This window comes from Aquarana catesbeiana, linkage group LG01 (genome assembly GCF_042186555.1).
Source record: "Aquarana catesbeiana isolate 2022-GZ linkage group LG01, ASM4218655v1, whole genome shotgun sequence".
Classification (NCBI taxonomy): domain Eukaryota; kingdom Metazoa; phylum Chordata; class Amphibia; order Anura; family Ranidae; genus Aquarana; species Aquarana catesbeiana.
In genome coordinates, this window is record NC_133324.1 from 218,720,559 (window position 1) to 218,733,779 (window position 13,221).

Genomic DNA, 13,221 nt, shown 5'->3' on the forward strand with positions numbered 1-13,221 from the left:
TCCATGTGTCTTTAATTGTTTTGATTGCTCTGATTAGGATGCACCTGCCCCATTTGTATGCCTACTCTGTTATAAATATCAGTTTTCAAATCAAACATGTATGCTTTGATGAAGGATTCTTAGCCGAAACGCGTCAGCATAGCCTGTACCCGTGTACCCATGTAACGAAATAAAGGACTTTTATTCAAGAGCATTCGAGTCGCCAGCCATTTTCTGATTCAGGTGTGAACAAATGCTGTAAATTAAGAATGCTTTTAGAAATAGTAGTGTTAATAGTTTATTATTCTCAATTAACAAAATGGAAAGTAAATGAACAGAAGAGAAATCTGAATCAAATCAATATTTGGTGTTACCACCCTTTGCCTTCAAAATAGCATTAATTCTTGAATTCTTCTAGGTACACTTGCACACAGTTTTTGAAGGAACTCGGCAAGTAGGTTGTTCCAAACATCCTAGAGAACTAACCGCAGATCTTCTGTGTATGTAGGCTGCCTCAAATCCTTCTGTCTCTTCATGTAATCCCAGCCAGACTCAATGATGTTATGATCAGTGCTCTGTGGGAGCCAAACCATCACTTCCAGAACTCACTGTTCTTCTTTACACAAGGCAGTGGCCATTTGTTTGTACTGTTGGTATATTGGTGATCAGTGGCGGCTGGTGTTTTTTTTTTTTGGGGAGGGGCGGCAAACAACCCCCCCAAAGAGTCACACGAGTACCTGGCAGGATCGCTGGCAGCAGAGCTGGGCTGGAACTTCTAGCGGAGTTGTGGAGGAACACAGACACAGCGGAAGACCAGGAACAGCAAGTAGGCTGGAAACTGGAAAAGACTAGTACTGGAAACACCATGGGCTGAGAAGCAGGTGCAGCTGCTGGTGGGATGGATGCTCCGAGAGGACCGGAGAGAAGGCAGGTACAGGCAGGCTGGGTCATACACTGGTGAGCAAGTCAGGAACTGATGCAGAGGCTGGAGCAGAGTCAAGGTGCAGGCAGGGTCGGTAACAAGCTGGCAGCGAAGTAGTAGAGGGAGCAGGCGGGTGCAGATTCAGGGACAAGCTGGGATCAGATGCAGTCAGATAGCAGGGGAAGTCAGGAACAAGCCGAATCAATATACTGGAACAGGTATCAGGCACAGATAGCAGGGACACACGGGGGATGCTGTAGAGCAGACAGCGTTGATTCTGGGTGCAGCCCCAGTTTAAATAGCCCACTTGGTGCCATGACTTGTCACAGGGTGTGCGTGCGTGCCACGGTGTGCATGCGTACCATGGATTGCGCACGTGCATGCGTGCGCACATACACCGGCGCGTGTAGGCACACCTGCAGTATTCTTCTCACAGTAGTTGGGAGCTCAGGATATCTTCTGCAGCTACCATCTTGACTGCTGGCATGCCCTTCCTGACACTCTGGTTCTAATCAGGTGCTCAACAAAAAACCCTGGCCACTGTAATTCATGTGCCCGGTGCCCTGAAAGGGGCCAGACACATGAATAGGGGGGCCCCAAGCCTCCCTAATGGAAGGGCCGCCACTGCTGGTGAGGGATGCACTGGACACCTTCACTGCCATTGTGCTTCATGCTGGCTGTCCAGTGTGCCCCTGTGCCTCTAAGGAGGAGTGGGCTGCCTCCAGGCTCACCTGCCATCTGCCTATCCATTATAAAGCATGTGCTTCCACTGTGGAGGCTCTCAAGAGTTAGGTAGAGTTAGGACTGCAAATAATCTTGGGGTGCCGTGAAGTGGCTCTGCAGCTTACGCATGTATTTGCAAATGTGTGCAAACTAAACCCCTGTCTTTAATGCATACTCTTAGACAGGATAACAGTATGCGTGTCGAAGCAGGAAAACCGATCCATGTCTTCAAGCAGTAAAAACACCTCCCCCACAGTTAGTAAACACTCCCTATGCACACATTTAACCCTTTGATCATCCCTGATGTTAACCCCTTCCCTGCCAGTGTCATTAGTATAATGACAGTGCATATTTTTTTTAGCACTGATCATGTAATAATGTCACTGGTCCCCAAAAAAGTGTCAAAAGTGTCAGTTAGGTGTCCGATTGGTCCACCGCAATAACGCAGTCCCGCTATAAGTCGCTCATTGCTGCCATTACTAGTAAAAAAAAATAACCCAAAGTTTGTCGACACTGTAACTTTTGCGCAAACTGATCATTATATGCTTATTGGGGGTTTTTTTTACCAAAAATTTGTAGCAGAATACAAATTGGCCTAAATTGATGAAGAAATTAGATTTTTTTTTATTGGATATATTTTATAGAAGAAAGTAAAAAATAGTGTTTTTTTTCAAAATTGTTGGCCTTTCTTTGTTTGTAGTGCATAAAATAAAAACCGTAGAACTCTATTTGTGAGAAAAGAAGGACATACATTTTATTTGGGTACAGTGTTACACAACCGCGCAATGGTCAGTTAAAGCAACGCAGTGCCGTATCGCAAAAAATGGCCTGTTTAGGAAGAAGGGTAAACCTTCTGGAGGTCAAGTAGTTAAGGAGGGTGGGCTCCCTCCAGGCTCACCTGCCCTTTGGAGAAATGAGACAGATCACTGCTCCAGGTAAGTAATATAATCCACCAAAAAGGAAGGGCTGGGTGCTAGCTCCGGCTCGCAACTGTGAACATGTAACCAAGTGGTCTCACTTGGTCTCACCTGTCCTCTGCCTATCTATTATAAAGCATGTGCTTCCACTGTGGAGGCTCTCAAAATTTAGAGTCAGGACTGCAGATAATATTGGGGTGATGTGAAGTGGTTCTGCAGCTTATGCATGTATTTGCAAATGTGTGCAAACTAAACCTCTGTTTTTATACACATAATGTTAGACAGGATAATTCAGTTGGTTGCAGACTGGTCGGTAAGTTGAGCTGGGAATTTTGTTTGGTTTTGTTTGACATGGTATATACCTAGTTACATTGGTCCAAGGCGGACCAATGTAACTATGAATAAAATATCCATGCCTGGAATTCTTCTTTAAAGCACTGGGCTGGTAGTGTTTTTTTGATGATGTAAGACTTCTAATGGTTTTATTTTGAACTATTGTTAAAAAAACATACACATACTGTGTCTAGTCAAATTTGTATTTACCAGATCTTGTGCACCCATCCCTATAAAAGATTCAGTAAGTTGAATATGAACATCCTTTAATAGAGACCTCAAGCTGATGTAACATTTTAGATGAGATGCTCAAAAAAGTATCAAGTAAATATTGTAGCGTTGACTAATCTTTTACTGTTGTGTGGTAGACTTGTAGAGTTACATGCATCACACATTCCACTACTCCCCTTACCTGCTTCTCTTTCACGTGCAGTTTATGCAAATAATTTATTGCTAGCAGCCAATCAGCTTTCATTGGCAAAGGAAAGCCCCCCTCCTCTTTGAATGTCTACGCTTGTATAGCCACCTAGTTAGTTACAGCTCTCTCCCTACTTCTTCTCCTCCCCTCCTGCTGCTCTTATAGCTGTGTGAGGCAGAGATAATGTGTGCAGTATTCAGAACAGCATGTGCATGTGTGTGAGTGCAAGGGAGATCTGATCTCTTTCCCTCTTTTGTCTGCTTTGCAGCTGCTTTATATTTCTCCCTTCCTGCACAGAAACTCTTTTACTTTCATCTGCCTCCCAATCCGGTGGGCTCCTTTTAGTAAGAAGCTCATGCTTGATTGTACTCATAAAGGGATCTTATTTGCACCAATAACACTTAAAAAAAAAAAAAAAAAAACAGTCTTTCACTGCTGAAGGAATATTTGATCCCAAAGTCATAATTTTCCCTTTTTTGCCCCCCTTCAATAAATCCACACAGGCGACGGTGGAAAAAAAAAAAAAAGCAAAGTTGTTCCCTGGGCAGTGATTCACTAACTTTGCTGGAAAAAAACTAGGGAAAGCAAGCAACACACATTGGCAGATTTAAGGCATTTTCAGCGTCTGCTCCATGTGTTTAGACCATTAAGTGGATGGGGCAAGGAAAAGGGATGGGACTGCACTGCAACTGCTGCCTTGTCTATCTGTTCTTGTGTATCCTGTCATGTAAGATCTGCACAGGTAGGTTCAAAGCTTCTGTTTGGTGTCAGTGTTTGTACTCTTGTCTACTGCAACTGCATCCTGTATGCCCATACAGACAACTGAAATTCCATAGCTTGAAATGTGGATCATTCATTGCTACAGATCATCTTAATTTCTTTTTATGTTTCCATAATGGCCCTGCATCTTTTTGTGATGTGTGTCTTTTAAGTAGTTACAGCAGCCTTTGAGCAGGCAGCATCCCTGTGACTTACATTCTGGGAACTGTTTGATGTTGAAACAGATATATATATCAAGGTCAAGTGTACCTAACACAAACTAGAGAAATTCTTAGAATGCTGTTAAATTCCTCACTTGTCTTGAAAAGATTTATTACTTTAGTGTTTGTATTTATTTTACGCTTCTTTTGTTAGATTTTATACTACCAATATTTTGCATACTTTAAGTTCTGAAAAAGCTGTGTAATTGTTGCCAAGTTCTTTAAACCAGTTGTAGAATGTATCATCTAATCATTATTACAACAAATTAAACTCTGTGAATGTTCAGATTGCCAGGTAGACATGACCATACAGGGGTTTTGCTGAAGGCAAATGACACGCAGGTCAGGGTATCTGTGCTAAAATTAGTATTTTCTCAATGAAATAATGAATGAAACTCCTGCTGATTTTATTAGAAATGTTTGAAGATGTCAAGCTTTAAAGTAAGGAATGACAATTTAGAGAGTTATTCGTATCTATCTGCAGGTAGACTGAAGGTTGCTTATATGTGATTAAAATCTTGGTGGGATTATTAAATGTCATTGAGTATTGTGCAAAGTACAATAACCTCTAACAACAATTCATAGTCACTTTCATATTGAAATGACTTCTTGAAAGTGAAATTTGATTGGTCGCTATATATTACTGCCTTGTTGACTCCATCTGCACTATCATAATACAATAAACCTATAGCATATTTTCAGCGAATACATATCTTGACTTACTATTTCAGCATTTGACCAAAAGTTTTTTTATGTGATTTTTTTTATGCTTGTGGTTGGTTAATTCCATTAATGCTTTTTTTTTATATATAGATATGTAAAATGTTTCCTTTAGGAGCTTCTTTAAATCAGAAGGTATAGTCAGCCAGGAAGGCTACTGAGACACATGTGGTTAGCTACAGAGGATCTGAGCTAGTAAATGTGAATTGCATACAAACATCCAGGCATGTGCAGAGTAATTTAAAACAAATTGAGTTCTCTTGCTTTTGATTGGATGTTTGAAGTGATGTGAAGTGATGTGAACACAGATTTATTCACTGAATTCAACCTCATTTCACACTTAATAAAATCAGACCCATGGGGGTGCAGCTCTGCATAGAAACCAATCAACTTCCATTTTTTTTATATTGCCAAAGCTTAATTGAACAAGCTGAAGTTAGAAGCTGATTGGTTTTTAGGCAGAACTGCACCAGATTTTGCACCCTCCAGTTTCAGTAAATCAACCCCATAGAGTCTATTGCTTTCAACCAGTCTCATAAGAGGAATAGCAAACCTGACCATAGATTTGAAGACCTAGCTGTCAGAGACTTTTCTTTCTTGGCAACTGACAGGCCATTCAGCCACAGATTAGGCCACTCATGGTAATGGCCAAATGTAATGCTAATGTACTGATCTGACATTTCATTTAGAAGCAATAGAATCAGCCATTTGAGAGCCATACAGCAATATAGATGCACCCAGCAAAATGATGGTGTCTTCCATGTCACACTAAAATAACTTGATGTATAACCATTATCATTGCCAAACCATGGGCATGCCAGTTATTGCCAAAGAAGGTGGCAGATAAGCATTTGTTTCATGTAGTAGAGTTAATATGCTAAAGGAAAATAGGGCTTTGCAAGGGAATCTTCTTTTAGGTAAGTGAATGTGACTAAAATTCATTTTGAAAAGAATACCCAATCACAGGCAAGGAAAGAAGTATTTTTTTCTAGCACATGATTTGATAGTGAAAGTCAGTAGTGTTTCACCTCATTCATTAAGATAAGGGGAAATAAGGGCAAAGTGAACAGTTTATTTGCCTCTAGTAATTCAATGTCTATGGACATTTCAAAAGGCAGTCATAATTCATACCCCTAGTGTGCAGGAAGCACTGTCCAAAAACATAAAAGCAACCATGGCTATGCCTATAGTTGCATACAGTGTATAATTTAAACTATACACACGTAGGTGGGTTTAAATACTACCATGTAGATTATCCTATTCAAGTACAGCTGAAACAAAAACTTTCAAAAGACTAGTTTCCCTTTAAAAAAACTACTTTGAATTCCAGATATTATTTTTTTCTTATTTGATTTGTAGTTGCTTGTATATAATATTCAAAAGTCATATGAAACATTAGTAACACCTGTATGAATTAACCACCTGTATTAATTAACGACACCTAAGTTGTAAAAGCAATATGTTACTTTATGTTTTTATCATACAATTAGTGATTGTGGTCTGGAATACAATGTTGATATACTGTTTTTAGTGACCAATAACAAATGTGGATTGAAAAAAAAATTCTGTTTAAAGTGTTAAAAACCCACAACAGTAAATCAGACTGTATATGCAGTAAAGCATGCTTGTTATACTGACTGTGAAGAGGTTAATCCTCTGCATTTGTAAAAAAGCAGTTTGTTCCTGTCTTCTCTGATCCTCCCCTTCTTTTACTGTCCCCGATCCATCTCCTGATAATACAGAACCGTGGAGGTACTCTGCACATGCTCAGTTTGGTGTGTGTTGCTAGAGAGTTTTTTTCTTCTTTTCTTGGGAGGATGCATGTGATCAGCACAGGGCCAGTCAGCACTGTCTAGACAGAGGGTCAGGAGTCATGCAGCCTCATAGGACAGTCCAAGGAGAATTAACCAGTGCTTGGCCGGACACTAATAGAAGTCACAAGACTGCTATATACTGCTGATGAGAAAATGTATTTAGCAGTTTATATTTACTAAAATAGTTGCATTTCCATGTTCTGTGTACTGTGGGAAACCAGATATAGTGAATGCAGGGTCCTGGGTTTAGTAACATTTTAGGCTCTTTTGTAAGCTATTTGTTAAAACATATGCACTGTAATGTCTGAGAAGAGGATTTAGTTATCTGATCTTAGTGGTTCAGTATAATCAGGTCCCTTATAGCAGTGGTCATCAACCCTGTCCTCAGGGCTCACTAACAGGCCAGGTTTGCAAGATAACTGAAATACATCACAGGTTATATCATTTGCTGCTCAGTGATTGCAGTATTCTAGTCTGCATCTCCCCAAGGTAATACATAAAACCTGGCCTGTTAGTGTGCCCTGAGCACAGGGTTGATGACAACTGCCTTATAGTGTAGATGGTCAGTGACTGTTGCTTTATGAGAGGTGGGTTGAATGAATATGAGCAATAAAGTGGTTACTGTAATGCAATTCACACCATCTAATTAGTGACTCAACCATCCTTTTGGTGGTCATGTGTTAATATAGATTTACATGCAGATAGTTTAAAGTACCATAGGGCCCAGGGAAAAAATACCATTAGTGTGTTCCCATGACAAATTTCATGATGAGATTTTGAATTAAGTAATGAGATTTTTTGAGTAACCAGCTTAAGTATGGCTGGTTTCGTTGCAAGCATGACCTGATGGCCTTATCATGCTGCATCCTGCTATACTGTTAGTTTTTGGCTGAAAATGGGGGCAACATTTATCTAGGAAGCTTTGCTTTGGTTTGCTGGTGTATTCATAGTTATACAATGCAAACAGAATCTGTGTGTGACCTGTATTTTCAGAGGTACAAGTGCACAATTGTTATCACCATGGATGTCTACTTGGATGAAGGTCACCCATGGTCATAATAAACACAGCCATTTGATAAGTTCCTATGTTAAGACAAACAGTTGTCTTGCAATGCCTGCCTAATAATTTTAGTCTGGTAATTTGTTACCAAAACCATCTGGATTGTAGGCTGGCATTAAAACCATTAAAACCAATATGTACTTCCCTAAACTACAAACCTTGCTAAAAGGCATAAATTGGGATAAAATATTAGGAACAAAGAATACGGAGGAGAGATGGGTTTGCTTTAAGAGCATATTAAATAAGGGCATTAGCCAATGTATCCCATTGGGTAATAAATTTAAAAGAGCGAACAAACATCCTGGATGGCTTAACTCCAATGTAAAAATGCATATAAAAGCAAAGGAGAAGGCCTTCAAAAAAATACAAGGTTGAGGGATCATCCTCAGCATTCAGAATTTATAAAGAATGCAATAAGAAATGTAAGGGTGCAATTAGGATGGCTAAGATAGAACATGAAAGACACATAGCGGAGGAGAGCAAAAAAAATCCCAAGAAATTCTTTAAGTATGTAAACAGTAAAAAAGGGAGGACAGACCATATTGGCCCCATAAAGAATGAGGAGGGACATCTGGTTACAAAGGATGGGGAGATGGCAAAGGTATTGAATTAATTCTTCTCCTCAGTCTTCACGAGTGAATCGGGGGGCTTCAGTAACCAAAACTGCAGTGTTTATCCTCATGACACAACACAGGAAGCACCTACATGGTTAACAGAGGATGGAATTAAAATTAGACTTGAGAAACTTAACATTAATAAATCACCGGGACCAGATGGCTTGCATCCAAGGGTACTTAGGGAACTCAGTCAGGTGATTGCCAGACCGTTGTTCCTAATTTTTACAGACAGTCTATTGACTGGAATAGTACCAGCTGATTGGAGAAAAGCCAATGTAGCACCAATATTTAAAAAGGGCCCAAAATACATCCCTGGGAATTACAGACCAGTTAGCCTAACATCAATAGTATGTAAACTCTTGGAGGGGATGATAAGGGACTATATACAAGATTTTAGTAATAAGAATGATATCATTAGCAGTAATCAGCATGGATTCAAGAAGAATCGTTCTTGCCAAACCAATCTATTAACCTTCTATGAGGAGGTGAGTTGCCATCTAGATAAAGGAAGGCCCGTAGACGTGGTGTATCTGGATTTTGCAAAAGCATTTGACACAGTTCCCCATAAACGTTTACTGTACAAAATAAGGTGCGTTGGCATGGACCATAGGGTGAGTACATGGATTGAAAACTGGCTACAAGGGCGTGTTCAGAGGGTGGTGATAAATGGGGAGTACTCAGAATGGTCAGGGGTGGGTAGTGGGGTTCCCCAGGGTTCTGTGCTGGGACCAATCCTATTTAATTTGTTCATAAACGACCTGGAGGATGGGATAAACAGTTCAATCTCTGTATTTGCAGATGATACTAAGCTAAGCAGGGCAATAACTTCTCCGCAGGATGTGGAAATCTTGCAAAAAGACATGAACAAATTAATGGGGTGGGCGACTACATGGCAAATGAGGTTCAATGTAGAAAAATTTAAAATAATGCATTTGGGTGGCAAAAATATGAATGCAATCTATACACTGGGGGGAGAACCTCTGGGGGAATCTTGGATGGAAAAGGACCTGGGGGTCCTAGTAGATGATAGGCTCAGCAATGGCATGCAATGCCAAGCTGCTGCTAATAAAGCAAACAGAATATTGGCATGCATTAAAAGGGGGATCAAATGCAGAGATAAAACGATAATTCTCCCGCTCTACAAGACTCTGGTCTGGCCGCACCTGGAGTATGCTGTCCAGTTCTGGGCACCAGTCCTCAGGAGGGACGTACTGGAAATGGAGCGAGTACAAAGAAGGGCAACAAAGCTAATAAAGGGTCTGGAGGATCTTAGTTATGAGGAAAGGTTGCGAGCACTGAACTTATTCTCTCTGGAGAAGAGACGCTTGAGAGGGGATATGATTTCAATTTACAAATACTGTACTGGTGACCCCACAATAGGGATAAAACTTTTTCGCAGAAGAGAGTTTAATAAGACTCGTGGCCACTCATTACAATTAGAAGAAAAGAGGTTTAACCTTAAACTACGTAGAGGGTTCTTTACTGTAAGAGCGGCAAGGATGTGGAATTCCCTTCCACATGCGGTGGTCCCAGCGGGGAGCATTGATAGCTTCAAGAAACTATTAGATAATCACCTGAATGACCGCAATATACAGGGATATGTAATGTAATACTGACACATAATCACACACATAGGTTGGACTTGATGGACTTGTGTCTTTTTTCAACCTCACCTACTATGTAACTATGTAACTATGTACTGTATATGTTTAAAGTTTATATGTTAATGCTCAATAGGAAAGCTTGAGAATACCTAGCTGCCTGATGTATGGGCTAGAACAATGCTATTGGTATTCAGTCCCTGAGAGAGCACTGAATGCATGCAGAAAACATAAATATTTTTAAATATATTATTGTAAAATTGTAGTAGTAATAGGATGTAGCAATATATGGGAAACAAAATAGTGTATTATAATGTTAATTTTAGAGTATTTACACTGTGGGGGTGATTTTCTAAAACTGACTGGTGCAGCCCTGCATAGTAACCAACCAGCTTCCATCATTTTATTGTCAAAGCTTAAAGTGGAGTTCCACTCAAAAGTAGAACTTCCACTTATCCGTCTCTTCCCCCCCTCCGGTGCCACATTTGGCACCTTTCGGGGGGGTACCTGTCCTGTCCTTGACAGGTACCGTTGCCCACTTCCGGAGACGGTGCCGTCTCTCGGAAGTTTGGCACCCCTCCTCCTTCCTCTTCTGCCAATCCGAAGATCAGCTGGGGTGCCGACATTGCGGGCTCCCTGGACAGGTATGTGTCCATATATTAAAAGTCAGCAGCTGCAGTATTTGTTGCTGCTGACTTTTAATTTTTTGTGGAGGTGGGCTGAACTTCCTCTTTAATTGTACAAGCTGAAGTTAGAAGCTGATTGGTTACTAGGCACAGATGCGCTAGATTCTGTGTGCACCTTTTTAGTAAATCTCCCCCTGTATGTTCCATAGAGCCACACATAGGCTTAGGGGTTTGTTTGTATTTTTTTTTTCTATTTTTCAGACTTTGTGTGCTAAGGGAAAATATTCACTAACATTTTAGTCACTTTCTCATTCAAATTTAAGCTATTAAAATAAAGCTATAAATAGCTATAAATATAGCTATAAAATAAAGGAAGCTTTTAATAACAACATACATTTGGAAGAAACAAAACATTCTGTGGGGATGTATAATATATCTAAATCTATGCGTAAATTGTCTGTGCTATATAAATACCTGTAATAAACAAATACTTTCCCAAAAGTGTATATAATTGAAAACTCCTCTAAGCTGGTTTTAAGTTACTAACTCGTTTTCTGAGAATCCTAAGAAGGTTAAAGTATGTCAAAATCATAGATTTTGAGCTTTTATACATATAGCTAGCTGTTAAAGTATATTAAAATGCAAGATGTTAAATCTGGGGATATACTTATAAAACTGCAAATGTTGGCAGATAGTTGGTGAATGTGCAGAAATGAGGCACTTGAATCTGACTACTGTAAGTTGACCTTATTTTCATTAATATATCCCTTATTCAACAATACCGGCACTCATTAAAAACTCAACTTCAATACATGCACATTTCCTAATGTTTAAGCGAGAAATTGCTGACTATGTTGCACAGGTGCTTGTCAAAATATTCCTAGTTGGGCCTGTGCATGCGGTCTGCACTCTCTATTATTCCTATGGCTTCTGCGTATGAGCTTGTACTCAGAGGTTCACTTGTAAAAAATTACTTCATCGGAATTACTTGGCTTAGAGAGAACATTTGCAAATGTAAGCCTGCAAGGGGTGCTAGGGAATTGGACTATTTTATCATTCTAACTGCACTGAAGATGCATTTACATTTTAGACAGGGGGGTTGATTTACTAAAACTGGAGAGTGCAAAATATGATGCAGCTCTGCATAGAATCCAATCAGCTTCCAGTTTTTGTTGTTTGTGAAAGCTTAATTGAACAAGCTGAAGTTAGAAGCTGACTGGCTACCATGCACAGCTGCACCAGATTTCGGACTCACCAGTTTTAGTAAATAAACCCCATAGTATCCCATAATTCCCATCATTCTTGGTATTGAATGTTTGTTGTATTACCTCATTGCTCCTTTTTTCAAAAGTACACAAAACATATTTTTAGTGAAATGTGAGGAACACCCAGGAGCTGAATTTAAAGATGCATCCAATGCGTTTGTGAAAATCAGTATTGGGCTCTGCATTCTGAATTTTTTCAGGGTTGGAGAGAGTTTATAGGTAGTAAACCTTGTATATTGTGCCATTTGGCTCAACATACCTTTTCAGAGAACATTCAGAGGATAATAGGAACATACCCCGAATGGTCCTTTATTGATAACTGTCTTTCCTGTAAAACCCACTTGGATTTCTGATGAGACCACTCTGTGTATGTAAACCTATACATCTCCTAGAAAAGTAACTTGCTACTATAAAGTACCATACAAGAATGAAAATAACATTTAGACTTGTTTAGTAAAGGAAAGGGGAGCACAATGATGATGCAATAAAGTGTAATAACACAACATCAATGCAAGTTTAAGTTTACTGCTGTCAAATCAGTTATGAGATGATCTGTAAAGAATCGTTGTGGGTTTTGCTTTTGCATGTCAGTTGTTCTTTTTACCCTACCTCACAGAATACAACCATCAAATCCAATTTATTATTATTATTTATTATTATGATACAGGATTTATATAGCACCAACAGTTTGCGCAGTGATTTACAACATGAGGGCAGACAGTACAGTTGCAATACAATTTGATACAGGAGGAATCAGAGGACCCTGCTCATTAGCGCTTACAGGGAGGGTCAAGTGATACAAAAGGTAATAACGGTGGGGGGGGGGGGGGGGGGGTTGATGGAGAAAATAAAAGTACAGTGATTAGGTGTGGGAAGGATAAGCTTTTCCTGCCCTCAGGGATCGTCTAAAAGCAAACAGAGTAGGATATAATCAGACATATTGGGGTAGGGAGTTCCATATGATAGGAGAGGCTCTGGAAAAGTCCTGGAGGTGAGCATGGGATGAGGTGATGTGGGAGCTAGAGAGCAGGAGGTCTTGGGAGGAATGAAGAGAACGATTAGGTTGGTATTTTGAGACTAGGTTAGTGATGTAGCTGGGGGCAGAGTTGTGGATGGCTTTGTAAGTTGTTAGTATTTTGAACTTAATTTGTTGGGTGAGCGGAAGCCAATGGAGGGATTGACAGAGAGGAGTAGCAGACACTGAGCAGTTGTTAAGGTGATTGAGCCTAGCAGCAGCATTCATGAT

General features: G+C 40.0%; 1 protein-coding gene across 1 annotated transcript in view; it reads left to right on the plus strand.

Moving 5' to 3' along the window:
* Positions 1-3,412: 3,412 nt before the first annotated feature.
* ADAMTS19 (ADAM metallopeptidase with thrombospondin type 1 motif 19) overlaps positions 3,413-13,221 on the plus strand; it is a 520,219-nt gene continuing 510,410 nt past the window's right edge. The window contains exon 1 of the mRNA XM_073625112.1: positions 3,413-4,034. Within this exon, the coding sequence (XP_073481213.1) occupies positions 3,947-4,034 (88 nt within the window). The 5' untranslated portion in view covers positions 3,413-3,946. The remainder of the gene's footprint in view (positions 4,035-13,221) is intronic.